Source organism: Anopheles aquasalis, chromosome 2 (genome assembly GCF_943734665.1).
Source record: "Anopheles aquasalis chromosome 2, idAnoAquaMG_Q_19, whole genome shotgun sequence".
In the NCBI taxonomy this organism is placed as follows: Eukaryota; Metazoa; Arthropoda; class Insecta; order Diptera; family Culicidae; genus Anopheles; species Anopheles aquasalis.
The window spans coordinates 89,680,103-89,694,084 of record NC_064877.1 but is presented as its reverse complement, the minus strand read 5'-3'; the positions used below and the strand labels follow the sequence as shown (position 1 = coordinate 89,694,084).

The 13,982-nt window shown below is 42.9% G+C and overlaps 1 protein-coding gene across 3 annotated transcripts in view; it reads right to left on the bottom strand.

Moving 5' to 3' along the window:
- LOC126570892 (AF4/FMR2 family member lilli-like) overlaps positions 1 to 13,982 on the bottom strand; it is a 45,534-nt gene that overhangs the window by 16,529 nt on the left and 15,023 nt on the right. For all 3 annotated transcript variants that reach the window (XM_050228975.1, XM_050228976.1, XM_050228977.1), the window contains exon 3: positions 9,115 to 9,232. In XM_050228975.1, the coding sequence (XP_050084932.1) occupies positions 9,115 to 9,232 (118 nt within the window). The remainder of the gene's footprint in view (positions 1 to 9,114; positions 9,233 to 13,982) is intronic.

The following is a 13,982-nucleotide window of genomic DNA, read 5'->3' as shown; positions in this document are numbered from 1 at the left end:
CTATTCTTGCTGATTGCTGGTCTGCAAAAACTCCCCAGTGACAATTCTCGGCCTCCAAGTGCTTACGTTGTTGTCTGCAGTAACATTAACCATGCGAACGTAGAGCGAATTTCGTCAACTGCAGAAACCAGTTTTAAAACATAGGAGTGAAAGTTAGCATCAAGCCTGCCTTTTATTAGTGTGAACAATTCATAATATAACCATGACCTTCCTCCGAATTTTGAGGTGTTTCAATTTCAAACCAGACATGCTTGAGACTGACATGACAATCTAAGTAGCATTAGCCATTATGATTTGTTTGATGCATGAAAAAGCTGTTGCCATGAAATTGATTCAGCTTGGTTACAATTTCATTGCGATTGTATGATTGCGTGCAGTGATTCGTTTCCTTCGGAGGGTGATAGAAAATGCAAAATATTGTCAGAAAAACAGGTTATTATGAAAGCGAGAAACATCATTGGGCGCGCGAAAATAAATCAATAATATCAATCAATAAATAACTCGAGCACTTTAAACCAGCAAACCCACATCATAGGTCTAGGATCAATGAAAAGAAATATAAAATTACAAGGATTTAACATATCGGTTTTAAAATAGAATCTATTTACTCTACTCGAATCTGATACACAAACATATGTCAATGTGATGGTAAAAAAATGTTGAGGAAGAAGAAATTAACGAAATGCACGTGTACGGATTGGAGTTATTACGACAAACCACACACAACATCATAATGGAAAGCTCTGCACGGATGGTTTATTTCATGATAGTAGTAGCATTTTATAATAAGATTCTGAATCAAGGGATCACAAAACGTTCAATCTAAAAAATACAAAAAAAGGAAACACCATGAGCGAAAAATGCTCAATCTTATCGATCATACTTCAATTTTCTCTGTACGAAGCTTAACTATAATTGAATGAGACCGCATTGTATCCTCGTTGTATTCAGTGTAATTATTCCCATTTTTCTACTTTCGAATATACAATCCAATTGGGCCTTTCATGAGACATTGGTTGTCATGAAGGAAGGAAACTTAGGTAGCAATCATAGTCGCGAGTCACGATGAGAAAACATTTTGTTCTCCAACAAACTATGTATGCTGATTGGATTGCGTGCGAGTGAACCTCATGCCGACCTGCAGCAAGAGGATTGCCATCAACCGAAGGGAAGGTTCAAGGTTTTTGCCATGAATTCCAAGGAAAAGGTCATTACCGAAGACAAACCATCACATTTCTCACTTTTAGGACCCCAGTTGAAGGTTTTTCATCCAGGACGGTAGTCCCAAAGTGGCTCAGCAGCAACATAACGCAACAAGCGTTTATAACAACAAGCGGCTCCTTCAGAACTGAAGAATAGATTGAAGAAAGGAATTGATCAACGTGAGCAATTTCAAACCACCATTCGCTTAACATCGTATGTGCGGAATAAAAGATCGTCTATACTGTTCTCCTAAATGTTGGTTGAACCTTATTAGCGAAAATCAGTCGCGACTGCTCAACCGATTGTTGCATCCACGGTTTCCGTTTAATGCGACATTTTATGAACAGGTGTCCCCTTTGCGCAGCATACAACACAACAACTCGAAGTTCTACCTATATGAAATGGTTGAATGTGCAACACAAACAAATGCTTCGGATTTGTCGGAAGTGTCGAGAAAGTAATTATGAAGGAATGAATTGACGCCACAAAACTGTTGGCGCGGATAAATGGAAGAGACAGAATCCTAATGATAGTCACGAAAACGATGATGACGATGACGGTGGAGACGTGGGTTTTTTCGTAGACGAATATAAACTTTTCTCAAGATTTTCTCGTTCTGTAAAGCCGATGGCGGTTGTGAAATTTTTCAAAATCATCAGCAATCTAGCAGCTTCCAAGCTCTGTGTACTGGTAGTACGTAATGAGAATTTACTTTTCGTCTCGACTGTCATTGGTTCAGAAACCGCTTCGAACAGGGTTTCTAAAGTTTTATGCTTAAACATTCGTTGTATATTCTATATTTCTCTTCATCCGGCTCTTGCACTTCATCAGCAGTCTCTACATCGTTACCCTTTTTGGTTGGCTAATGATGGGTAATGGATGAAGAGGTTGCTCGCCGGAACGCTTCTGTATCGAGATGAAAATGGCCGCGAAAAGTACGGGTTAGCCCACAGCACGATTCCACTACTACGTTCGACGTTTGTGTGCGTCTGTATATGTACGTGCGTACTGAGTGTACGGTTGCTCTAGCGAAAGCTTTCTCCTGCTCCATTATGAATTTTACTTTTCTTTTTCCATTTCCCCAAGCTGAATCATCTACCAGTGGGGCCCAATCAGGGTGTGGGCCGTTGACTGGAAAGGGTCAGCAGCAAGTGGCTCGAATGCCACCAAGCAACATCTGCAATGCAATCACGCTCGACAAACGCCTTTAGCGGTAATCCAGTACCACACCATCATGCTGTGAAAACCCGTTGCCCTTCCCTGCTATCTATCTGCCATTTCAAGGAATGTCAGTTGGAAGCAACTTTGTTCTGCTTCTGACATTGGGCGAAGTGCTCAAGGAGCGCATGAAGATTCGACTGAGTGAAGGCTGTTGGATAAGAAACTTGGGCGCTTTCGTGGCCTAATTTGTTTCAAAACCACCCACCGAAACAATGCTGCAACCCGAGGCAACCACCTAATATAAAATGATCCACTAGGGAAAAAACAGGCAGGATATAGAAAATTCCCCATTACCAATATCAACGATTTCGAATTCCACGGTAAGTAAGGTATCCTCATAGGGTAGCCTAAGAAACAAAACGTATAAAAATCGTCATCTTTAGCAAGCAAATAATTATGTTGCAAACATGATTGATAAAGCTCTAGCAAGCTATATTTGTCGTTCAGCTACATTCTAATGCACATTAAATGAAATTGATATCCATAAGCTTTCTTATTTTGATCCTTTGCGATCGTAATGAACGTAAAACCATCATTACAGTTTTGATTGCATGCGTCCTAGGAATCGGGATGTCGGTTACGGAAGCATCACGTTACACTTGGAAAAAAAATGAGCCGAGGAAAAACGAAAGAGCGAGAGAATCTACAAATTCCAAGAACAGGACTGAAAGGACACGAACCGTGTAGTGTTGGTCGTGGCAGAGGGAGAAGGTCGGCCATCCACTTCTCAGTTAAAGCATTGAATTGTAATTTATTGCAATTTCCCTCCAGCCAAACTGATGTCGCCCCAAAGCTCTCTACCGCGCAATGGCACAAAATGAATATTGCGTTGGCGCGCCGTACTTGACTGAACCCTTTCTGCCATCCCCACGGTAAGTTGTCGTCCCATGGGGGGGACTCGCAAGGAGATGTGTGTTTGTGTGTTGTGGTTGCTGCATGTGGCAGTGGCAAACCAAAGGGACTCGCTCTTTTCTCTTTGTTCCTCAAGCCAACGACCGCACCAAAAAAGGCGATAAAATGTCTCCTATCCGCCACTGACTGCCACAGCCACCCCGCCGATATTTTCACGTCTCTCGGATTTTCCACTCCACGAAATCGCGGCATCATCCCGCTGCTCCTCCTCCTCCTCCTTAAAGGACATCCATATTTTTACTCCTTATCTTTCATCCACCACCGCTTTGCTCACACAAACACGTACACGCGCATGCAGACAATGAGAGAGACCGTCCAGGGTTGAGGTGGCACTAGCGTTGAGGCGCACGTGAGTAAAATGGGAAATTGAATTTCAATTTCCTTGGATCTTGCGTCCGTCCTGAGTTGCAAGGAGGATTTGTACCTCAGGGGTGAGCATGTCGCTGGCACTTGGGAATACGGATGACATGACTGTTTGTGTATTTATTTCATAGACTTTTTTTTAACACTACAAAAAGGAACTAAACTAACGTTTAATTAAAAAGGAGCGGGAACTGAATTAAATTACAAATAGAATAACCAATATTAACACAGAAACACTTTTGGAAAAGGGAACCCCATCATGCCCATCTAAAATCCTTTTACAGCTTGTTGGGTACGAACATTTTCTTTATGTTCTATTTTCAATTCATCGTCCTTCGTGATTCGTGAAAGCGTAGTGGAAAAATGGATGTATCTATCTGCATGGCCTTCAGTGGCGAGAAAAAAAACTTTCCATTTGGGGAGACGAAACGAAAAACACCGGTTGTATGGTGCTGTGATGCTGCGGCCGCTTTACTTTGTTCTCGTTGACGCTGTTCGTACGTGTGCAACGATGTATGTGTGCTGCATTCCACGAACAGAACACAACAATTGCAACGAATACCGGGCAGCACGAGAATCACCGCACATTTTATGAGCACCGCAAGAGGGAGGAAGACCTAAAACATCGGCACGACAATCGCTACTTGCCCTTCTCCCTTCCATGACTACCAGCGGCTGCGGACGTTGCACACAAAAGAGTCCCGAAAAAATGGCAATCTGGATAGGACATAGCTAACTCCCGCGTTCAGCCAGGGTACATTATTTGCAACAAGAAACCAGCGGAAGGACGATAGTACCATTCGCGGTGATAGGGATTTTTCATTAAATATGTTTTTCTTCATTTTGCATTTTGACTTATGATGATACTCTTACCATCGTCATTTGAGAACCCACAACATACTAAATGCAAGTCATGGAAGGTGGACGTAGGCCACGAGGGTGAAGTGAAACAGCAGTGCCCATGCAAGGTACATAAATAGTACTTTCCAGCACCAACGTGCATAGCTGACACATGCCTTTGCTAACCAATATCTTAACATTGCAGGATGATGCATTCCCGAAGAGATCTGTTACGATTCCAAAAAGGTGCATTCCTTCTTGTAGCGATACTCTTCAGAATTACATCCAACTACGATAAACCCACAATAAATAAAACCAACGAGATATATAGTGAGAGAGAAAAAAGAGAAAGAGAGTAAAGGACACTAAAATATTCACAATATGCTCGGTTTGGCCGGTCCAGAAAACAAATGAAGACAAAAGTTGGACCACCGTTACGTCAACTACACCATGTGCTCAACACTTTGGGTAGGCTAGCAGGATTTTCCAGGCATTTCCCTACTATATAAACGCCCCATTTCCATGAGCTGTGACGAAGGGAGACGAGTGGTACGATGTGTAATTAAAGTTGCAACAAACCGGATCGTTTTGCAAACGATTTTCGGGTTCTGGCAGCACATCGTTCGACCGGTTGTCCCGGGGTGTCTCGTTGTAGTGATTATTCCGAACCTGAACCAACCAGACATGCTACCGAGCGGGACCGACAGCATCCCATCTGACAGATGTGATATGTAGAATGTCTGGCCTCCGGTCTCGCCGTGCGATCGTCGTTCACGGTCTCTCGCAGTGAGTGCTTATGCAAAGGATCAACCACCTTGGCGAACCCAAGAGAGAACCTCGTCGGAGAAGGGAGAGCGGTTGCACAAGCTAGATGAGAGAACAACCCACACTGGTGATAGAACGAAAGAGATGGGAAAAGTAGAGACTACAAATGCATCATACGCAAGGTGACATTTGCATCATTTTATACCACCATCGTCTACACCGTTCTACTCTGTCGGCGAACACTATTCTTGCAAATCATTGATCATATATCCCGCTTGCAGCGCTACGCTGCAGTGTGAAAAAGCGGGAGTGAGAACAAACAGCATTCTGAGCAAAATCTCTGCAAAATGGTAGTTGGAATGAGTTTCACTTTCCAGAATGATTTATTCAAGCACAGTACCGTTCGGCAACTTGTCTCTCGATGGGTTTGTGCACAAAATGTAATTCTACTCTCTAAATCCCAATTCTTGCCAAAATATTGAATCTGTACCATCCAAATTGAACTGTAATGAAACGTGATCAACAAGTACTTGTCTTAAAATTTCACATTCTAACGGAGAAGCATTTCTCCGCAGCAGTAGCTGTGCGATCTATTGTCATTTGAACTGTTTGGATTCTCATCATCATCATAGCCATCATCAACACTCGGTGTCATTCACCGAGAAGCACACTTGAAATCTGGTGGAATGGGGTACGATTTTCTCACCTAAAATTCGATATGGTGCCGCAAATGCTCCCTCTCTTACGCCTCCCTTGTGTCTACTGCTTTCTGATTTCATATGATGTTCAAAGCAAGCAAGAGAAAACTCCATCAGTATGCTCGCGCGTCGAGGAAGGGAAATTTAATCGTCAAGCCAGTGATTAGATTTGTCTAGCATTCATATTTTATCGATCAATTATTTCCATTTATAAACCAGCAGCGGAAAGGAACACTGGATGGGAAGCAACGCATAGCTCCGTAGCCTCTGTGTTGCTGTGGGTGACATGTTCACGGAGTCGAGCAGCAGAGCATTCGTACGTCACGCGGATTGTGGTAAATTGGAAAAAATCCCCTCCAATCCACGATTCCGTCGCGATTACCTCGCCTCTTCATCATCGGCGTCCTCGTAGCTCCTGTTTTCCTATTTTTATCGAAAGTATCGGGAGTGGTTGCACCGCACTATCTATGCGTACAGGAGTCGTTGAACAGAATAATTTTATCCAACAAAATCGCGATAGCTTCTCAGACGCATACTCATAGGAGCAACAGTCTTATTTGGTACTCAGGAGGTTTGATAAGCATTTTGCAATGTGTATTAAGCAACAGAAATCCGCGCAGCCGAATTTTTGTAAACACATTTCATACTTGCAATTATTCAAATAAAAAATTGATATCCTTATGGGATCCTATTGCAGAGCCAGTCATGTAAAGTCTGTAAAAACTTAGAAACTCAAAGCACGAACTTCGAACATCACAAACGTCAATGCGAATGGACCCCATTGGTCTTCTTAACTATTGTCCTTTGCACACGAACGCTGACCTCGGCTACCTTTCTTCATTGGTAACAACGCCGATCACACACAGTCCAGTTAACAGAATAGACCCCCCACAGCATACCATTAACGCTCTCCATCTCTCTCTCAAACGAAAGCACTCGCAACCTGGTTTTCGCGCTTCAGACACATTTTCCCAGCGACTAATTATGGTAATTAGTGTTTGCTTTGTCAGGTGCAATCACTTGCCACACTCGGCGCTTAGGTTAAATGGTGTTGGTTATGCGTTCCAGCCAACCCTCAAACTGATGAGATGGAACCTACCTGAATCCCTGCACGCCAGCATAGTATGGTTCAGACGGCAGGGTATAACATGCGGTTTGATACATTATGCAAAGGATCAACCGAATCAGCACATACCGTCTGTCATGTATACTGGCGCCTCATTACAACAAACAACCGCTGACGACTTACGCTGACATACATCTTTGACGATGTTGAGCTGTTCCTTTTTGTGTTTGTCTTCCGACATCATCGACGCACAACTTTCTTATTGTGACTTTGTCATGATTAGGAAATCAGTCACAAACAATAATGTACATGTTCTCACTTTGGAGAAAGATTACAAATGTAATACGAAGCATCTGTTGTTTGAACCATTTATTGAAATCCTTTAGTATGCAACAAAGTTTGATTGGCCTCTCTCTGACTTTGAACTCAATCGAGTAATTGAAGCTTTAATGATACAAAGTCAAAGCAGCTAAACAGTCAAAGAAGGATGCTTCCAGCAACCAGAGGTCATAACAAGATAAAGTTCATCCTACTAATTTTCACATGCAAATTGATGCTTGCTAGGGAATGAATATTCATCTTCCTTTTTGATCCATCCCGAGACTACCTCGGGAACGACGAGTACCTTTGCTAGAGCCGATCCGCATCATGGGAACTAACGACAAGAAGCAAAGTCTGAAAATCATTTTCATTTTTCTCTTGCTTCGTTTTTAGTTTACCTTTCTCCCTATATTTTATCTTTCCCTCGTCTGTTCCTCTTGCTTTCGAAAAGGTTGTTAAAAAGAAATGTACTGTTTTCAAACAGCATATAACACCGTATCACATTCACATTATGTCTGTCAGTTCCCTAACTGTAAGAGATCTACGAAATCATACGGTACCAGCCAAGTATGTACAAACTCCCTGCAGCAGTTCCAAATAGTATCCATGTAGGATTTTTGAAGAATTCTTCTGGCAACCACATCTACAGTGCTCTACTTCTCCAACGCAATGCTCTTTTTTGAATAGATTGAATGAATGAAATTTTGATAGAATGAATAGAAACGTTAGAAAGCTACCTCCCGGCTACTGAATATGAGGGGCATGGCCAAGAAAGGTTACCTCACCGCTTTGAGGAAGGATGTAAAGATTCTGCTGGTGCTGGTGCGATCTCGTCTGCGATGGTCTGATGTCCTTAGTACCGAGATACAGGAGAGTGATGCAAACTTTCTTCCAATGCTCTTTACTCTTTCTCATATCTTATCGTTCGTGAGGGAAGAAGCTACAACTGATGCTTTGCAAGGCACATGCCCACAGTCTTTGTTGCCAGTGTCATGGAACTGCAGGTAGCATCTATTTGCTTCAATCATACCATGGATCTGCGCATTTCGACCCGATGCTTTTTTCAGCAACCAATAGTTCTCTGTTCGAAAATGCATCCCTTAGAGTTGGAATGAAGTACAGCAGTGTCTACTACTCTCAAAGGCTTGTCATAGTTAAGAAGCATAACGTAGACAAGAAATATCTTCGCACGAGTAAAGGCACTCGCGAGTCGAACACTGAGCTCACAACAAGTGTGTGCGCAAAGTAGTCAAATCATGAGTAAAAAGTACATACAAACGACTAGAGAAACGATTCTCGAGACGCTCCAGTGAATCCAGCGAGCACGAAGCCGTCTTCCGTGATGGACAAACGACAAGCAAACCGACACTACCATTTCGACACGCTCCGTTGCGCACACCGAAAGCTCATTGGAGGTGCGCTTCCTTGCTAGATAGACTGAAGACAATACAGTCGAGTGAAAATAGCAACGGATTTTGTGCAATGGTTGTAGAAATATCTATAATAGCATAGCAGTTGAAAATTGAAAAATGAAACCGCTTTTAACCAAACTATGTGTCCCACAACTAAGGTCCATTTACAAAGTATATGAAATTTATGGACGATGGTAATATCAGAGAATTGATGTCGGGTTCGAAATATTCTACCCATTAGCTAACAAGTAAAGGAACTCATCCGAACACCGTTGGTATCAAAGTAAAACTTGTCAAGTATTCAACCACTTACCAATTTGAACGGTGCTGTAAATAATGGGCCAGTAGGCTCTGGTTCCCGTTCAGCCTGCAGCTGGGCACGGGCCTGTTTATCCCGTTCTCGACGCTCCATCCTATCATGCTCATCGTGCCTGTAGGGTAGGAAGGATGCAAATTTGAATTATTTTTATGTTTAAAAATGTAAACTATTATTTGGAATTTCAAATATGGAGTTTATAAATGATTGATGATTTAAGACGAAAAATACATATTAAATTTAATAAAATACTAAACCTAGTATTCAATAACATCACCACCATCACCATTCACCATATTTGCGCATTTCGTTACAAACAACGCAACACAATCGCCATTATCGTTTCTCACGACATAGAAAAAAGGTAGCCTGATCAACCATCAATAGTAATCGTCATCATATATCTTCCTCTAGCTTTCGAATTCTGTACATGCAAACAAACAACGCTTTCCTTCTGCGCTTTTACAGTTCCAAAAGATTTTTTTTTATGATGGGCACAGTATATTGCGGCACGTTTCCGTGTCAATCATAAGGCAATAAAATCCGCCTGCATTCGATGATAAGCGTCGATCACATCGATCGATAGAAAATAGAACGCAGCGCATGGTATCGTCCAAATCCCGAACCTCAACACTCACAATAGCATAGCAATAGCCCGGTATAGACCCGTTTCGTCATGACGAAGAAGCGAAGCGCATCGCACACATCTTCACAACCAGAGCGTAACGAGCAGAATGACCTTTTTAAGCTCGACGCGTTTTTATGATGCTACCATACACCGTTGATTGCGTGTGACCCAATGGGTTTGGAAGTTCGATTGTCTCGCGAATGTTTCACATATGCTACCATCAGTCTCGTTCAACAGCAGACTTCACTGATCGATCAATGATCGTCACGAACCACCCCGACCCACAGGACAATGCCGTGAGTAACAACTCCTTTCCTTCATTTCCGCACAAACCCACATACTCCTTCCGGCTCTCAGCACAATGTACAACAGTGAAACGCCTCTCACAAGACTACTGATTCGGGTCTGTGTGAGGCTGATGGCCTTGCGAGAAACTGGCACACAACACCGTTGCACTGTTAGTGTGTGTACAAGGGCGTCGATTGAATCGTGTGAAGAGCACGGCGCATAAATCTAATTTGCTCTCCTTGACTGGGAAGTGCGAGACCGTGAAACCGGTGCTGTTTTTTTTTGTTTCGTTTTATTTGCAACCTTTCGTCTGCATACTTAGCGTAAAGATAGGATAATAATTCATACTAGATTAAATTACTCATAAATTACCATTTACTACTATAATAAGTGGTTCTCATTCTACATCGCCACAGGCTCAATTCAGAACTGAATCAAAAAGGATCTGTTAAGAGAACATATTTTCAATCGCCAGCGAATGCTGAGCATAAAACCATTGCGAAACAGTTTTAAATATGAAACAAGGCAAACAGTGTTCGTCCGCAGTAGTAGAGAATGCATGTTTCTTCTCATGGAAGCTCAAGTAGCATAAAAAATGCCCAAGATAGCGCGAGCACGCACGACGGCGATACGAAGCTTCTCTTATGCTAATTTATTTATCATGCAAGCTTTCTTTCGCCCACACTGGCTGACGCATAACTAGTACACCATATCCACCACCCCTTCGCTACGGACGGATATGTCGTTCGGATTCTCACAATTCTGCAGCACCATTATCATCGTCATCGGGGTATGCATCTGTCTCCAAGCTGCACATTCACTGCACGAGCTTCAACTCCGTGCGAATAGTTTGCGATCAAGTTGGGTGGGTGGGGGTCAGTATTAAAAACGGAAAGGACGAGCATTTCGTCCTGTTGGTTGAGGAGCGACCGAGCGATAGCATGAGCACGCACACGTACATTGCCCCCGGGGTTCGCACACGTACACGTACACGCGTGGATATAGCGCTGTGACGGCTCACCATGCATACTTAATGGCATCGTTTTACCGTAACCTCCACTTCCACCAGTCGATTGGTGTGCTCTGCGGTTCTAACAAGGCACTCCGGATAAGGTACTGGCATAGAGCTTACACAGGCAGACAAGGATGCACAGTGGACGACCGACAACCCCGGCGAGGTATGTTACAGCAGGCATGTGCGAGTCCCGCTGGATATCCATGGGTCTTTTATCGTCTGGAGGAAGGACTTTCTCGTCTACTTGGTCTACTTGAGGCTCTATTTCTAACGGTGGAACTGACATTTTGCTTCATTTTACAGCAATTCATGCGTCACTCGGTGCACACTACGTCGTCTCCTCCTTGCCATTTTTTGATCAAATGTACGATGAGCTATGGTCAAAGTGAATTTTATCGTCAACCCGGAAAGGTGGGAGGACCACTTGAAGCAGAAAATGGATGGTTTCCGTCGCCTTTCAACAATTCATGACTATGTTAGCTATTCTTTTCTTGTAGAAAAGTGGATTATGGCATGGTAATGGTGTCACAAATTTACTACTTCCGTTATATTATTGAATTCGTTCAGCATTAGCCTAATGAACCAATTCAGGCCGTTTTCGATAGCGGCAAAGTATTCTGAAAAGCATAGATTAACATTAAAGTGATCCATGAAACATTGGGAGAACGGTGTAATATATGTTTTTATAAAGTTTTCTAAAAAGTTGTCGATTATACCCGAACATAGCTAATCTTCCTTCAGCCTAATCCTTCTCCGATGGAAAGGGTTGCATCCGTTGCGACCCACTTCTTATGTTTCTACCACCGTCAATAAACCCGTTATAACTCGTAGCTACTGAACTACCATTAATTCATTTCCGCCAGAGGAAACCTAACTCCAGTCATGCACGGGGTTAGTCTGAATCGCTAGACGGGGAGAGGCTGACCGCAACAACAGTAGATGATAACAACCGTGGCAACGAAAATCGCTTATCAGCAATCGTTAGATACGTTGGCTCCTACGTAGTATGAATGGTTTCGTACAATAATGCTCACACCACAAGGGTTGCGATACGGGTTGTGGTCTCAGCCCCTAGCCTTCTGAACTCCATCACATCGACTAACAGCGCGTGTGTTTGTTGTGCGTTTTCCCTCACAACTGCGATATGGATGCTCAACGTAGACTTTAGAGTCTGCATGTGTGATGGTGATTCTTTATAGAATACCGAAAAACACTCAATGTGGTGCCCCGTATGACAATATGTCGCGTACATAACAGCGTAGGGGGAGAACTAGCCGGACCAAACAAACCGCAAAAATATGTTGCGCGTTGCTGTCGTCAGTCGTGTTCATGTTTCGATGTGTGCGACTGGTTTCTACGCAAAACAACACACTCACCTCACCAGTGGTTTGTTTTGTCAGATTATATTATCAAAGTTACCTCCAGCAATCCGAGGTGGCCTGCGTGCGATTGTACTATGTAACTTTGCTACGTTGTCAGCGATACATTGCTTCCCCTATCAAATTGGAAGCTGTTGACACAAGGGAGTTCTAGAACAGGGAAGATCCACTGATTGGAGGAAAAAATAAAACACAGCATTACCCACCAGCATAAAGCTATAAACGTGATGGAGAAATTATTCTATTCATACCATACACCGGTAGCTCAAAGTTAATTAAATAAACTCGCAGGCTCGAAATATTAAACATCAATTACGTCGTGTAGAAAGTCTGTTACAGCCGTGAATAATAAGTGAAGTAGCATTTTAATTGAATGATATAAATATGCTATCAACATACTAGAACCATTTTGTGCATTAAAATGTAATCGAGATGACGTACAAAGCTGTTTACATTTCATTCCAAAATCGTTGCATAATTTCCAAACCTTTATACTACCACATGCACAAACACTCTATAATTGGCAATGTTCCCAAAACAACCTCCGCCGCAAAGGAAGTGCAGAACGGGGAAGCTTGCCCACATCACCGTCACTGAAAAAGGGTTGCACCAACTAGCCTCCAATCCGGCAACCCCTTGCTCGATTGCAATACCAAGCACCATTGCCAGAGCAGCAGTAGCATCTGTGGCAAAGGGGCCTCACTGATTTGATGATGCCATCCAACAGCAGCTAGCCCCCTGCAGAGAGCTTATCCTACAAAATGTTCATGCAAAAGCCGCGACTCATCGAAACCATAACCCAAACCCGGAGAAACAGAGGCAGCTGCTCCACCCCTCATTGCGATATGGAATGTGCGGAAGTGCACGCCAATCATCACACGTACCGCAGTGAGAAACACTACAGGAAGCATTATGGAATCATACGAACGTAGGATAAATATGATGGTTTATGATTTGATTACAACGTGCGGCTTATGAAGCGTGCACACCGCGTTCAGATCGTTTGTCTGCTCAGTCGGTTGGCGAAAGCCCTTTACGAATATTAGCCATGATCGATTAGAGAGGGTTTATGTGATGGGAATTGGGGCAAAGATAAGTTCAGCATGACCAAATCAATAGTTAAACTATTAGTGCAAATTCCTATCCGCTACTTCGATGTGCAATAGCAAGATGTTCAATATTTACTGTTTGAACATTATTTCATAAACTTCGATTAAGCAAAGAGGTACCAGTTATTTCTGATTTCAACTAGGACAAATCAATGTTTCAACAAAAACAATAGCAACAAATATCCGCAGAAACCATTTTTTCGTCAAGTTTTCCATACTGCAGACAAGAGGTTTTCTACCATACGCTGTAGAATTCCTTACTTTCATGATGGTTGAAAGCTCTGTTTGTTTTGCTTTCTCTTTCCAACCTTGACAACATTCAACTTTGCAGACAAGAATGCTCTCCTTGCCGCACCAGCTACATGGCAAGCAGGCAGCTAGCGCGCCACGACAACTATTACTTATGTCAGTAAATATCGTTGGCTTCTCGCTAGCATGCTACCGTT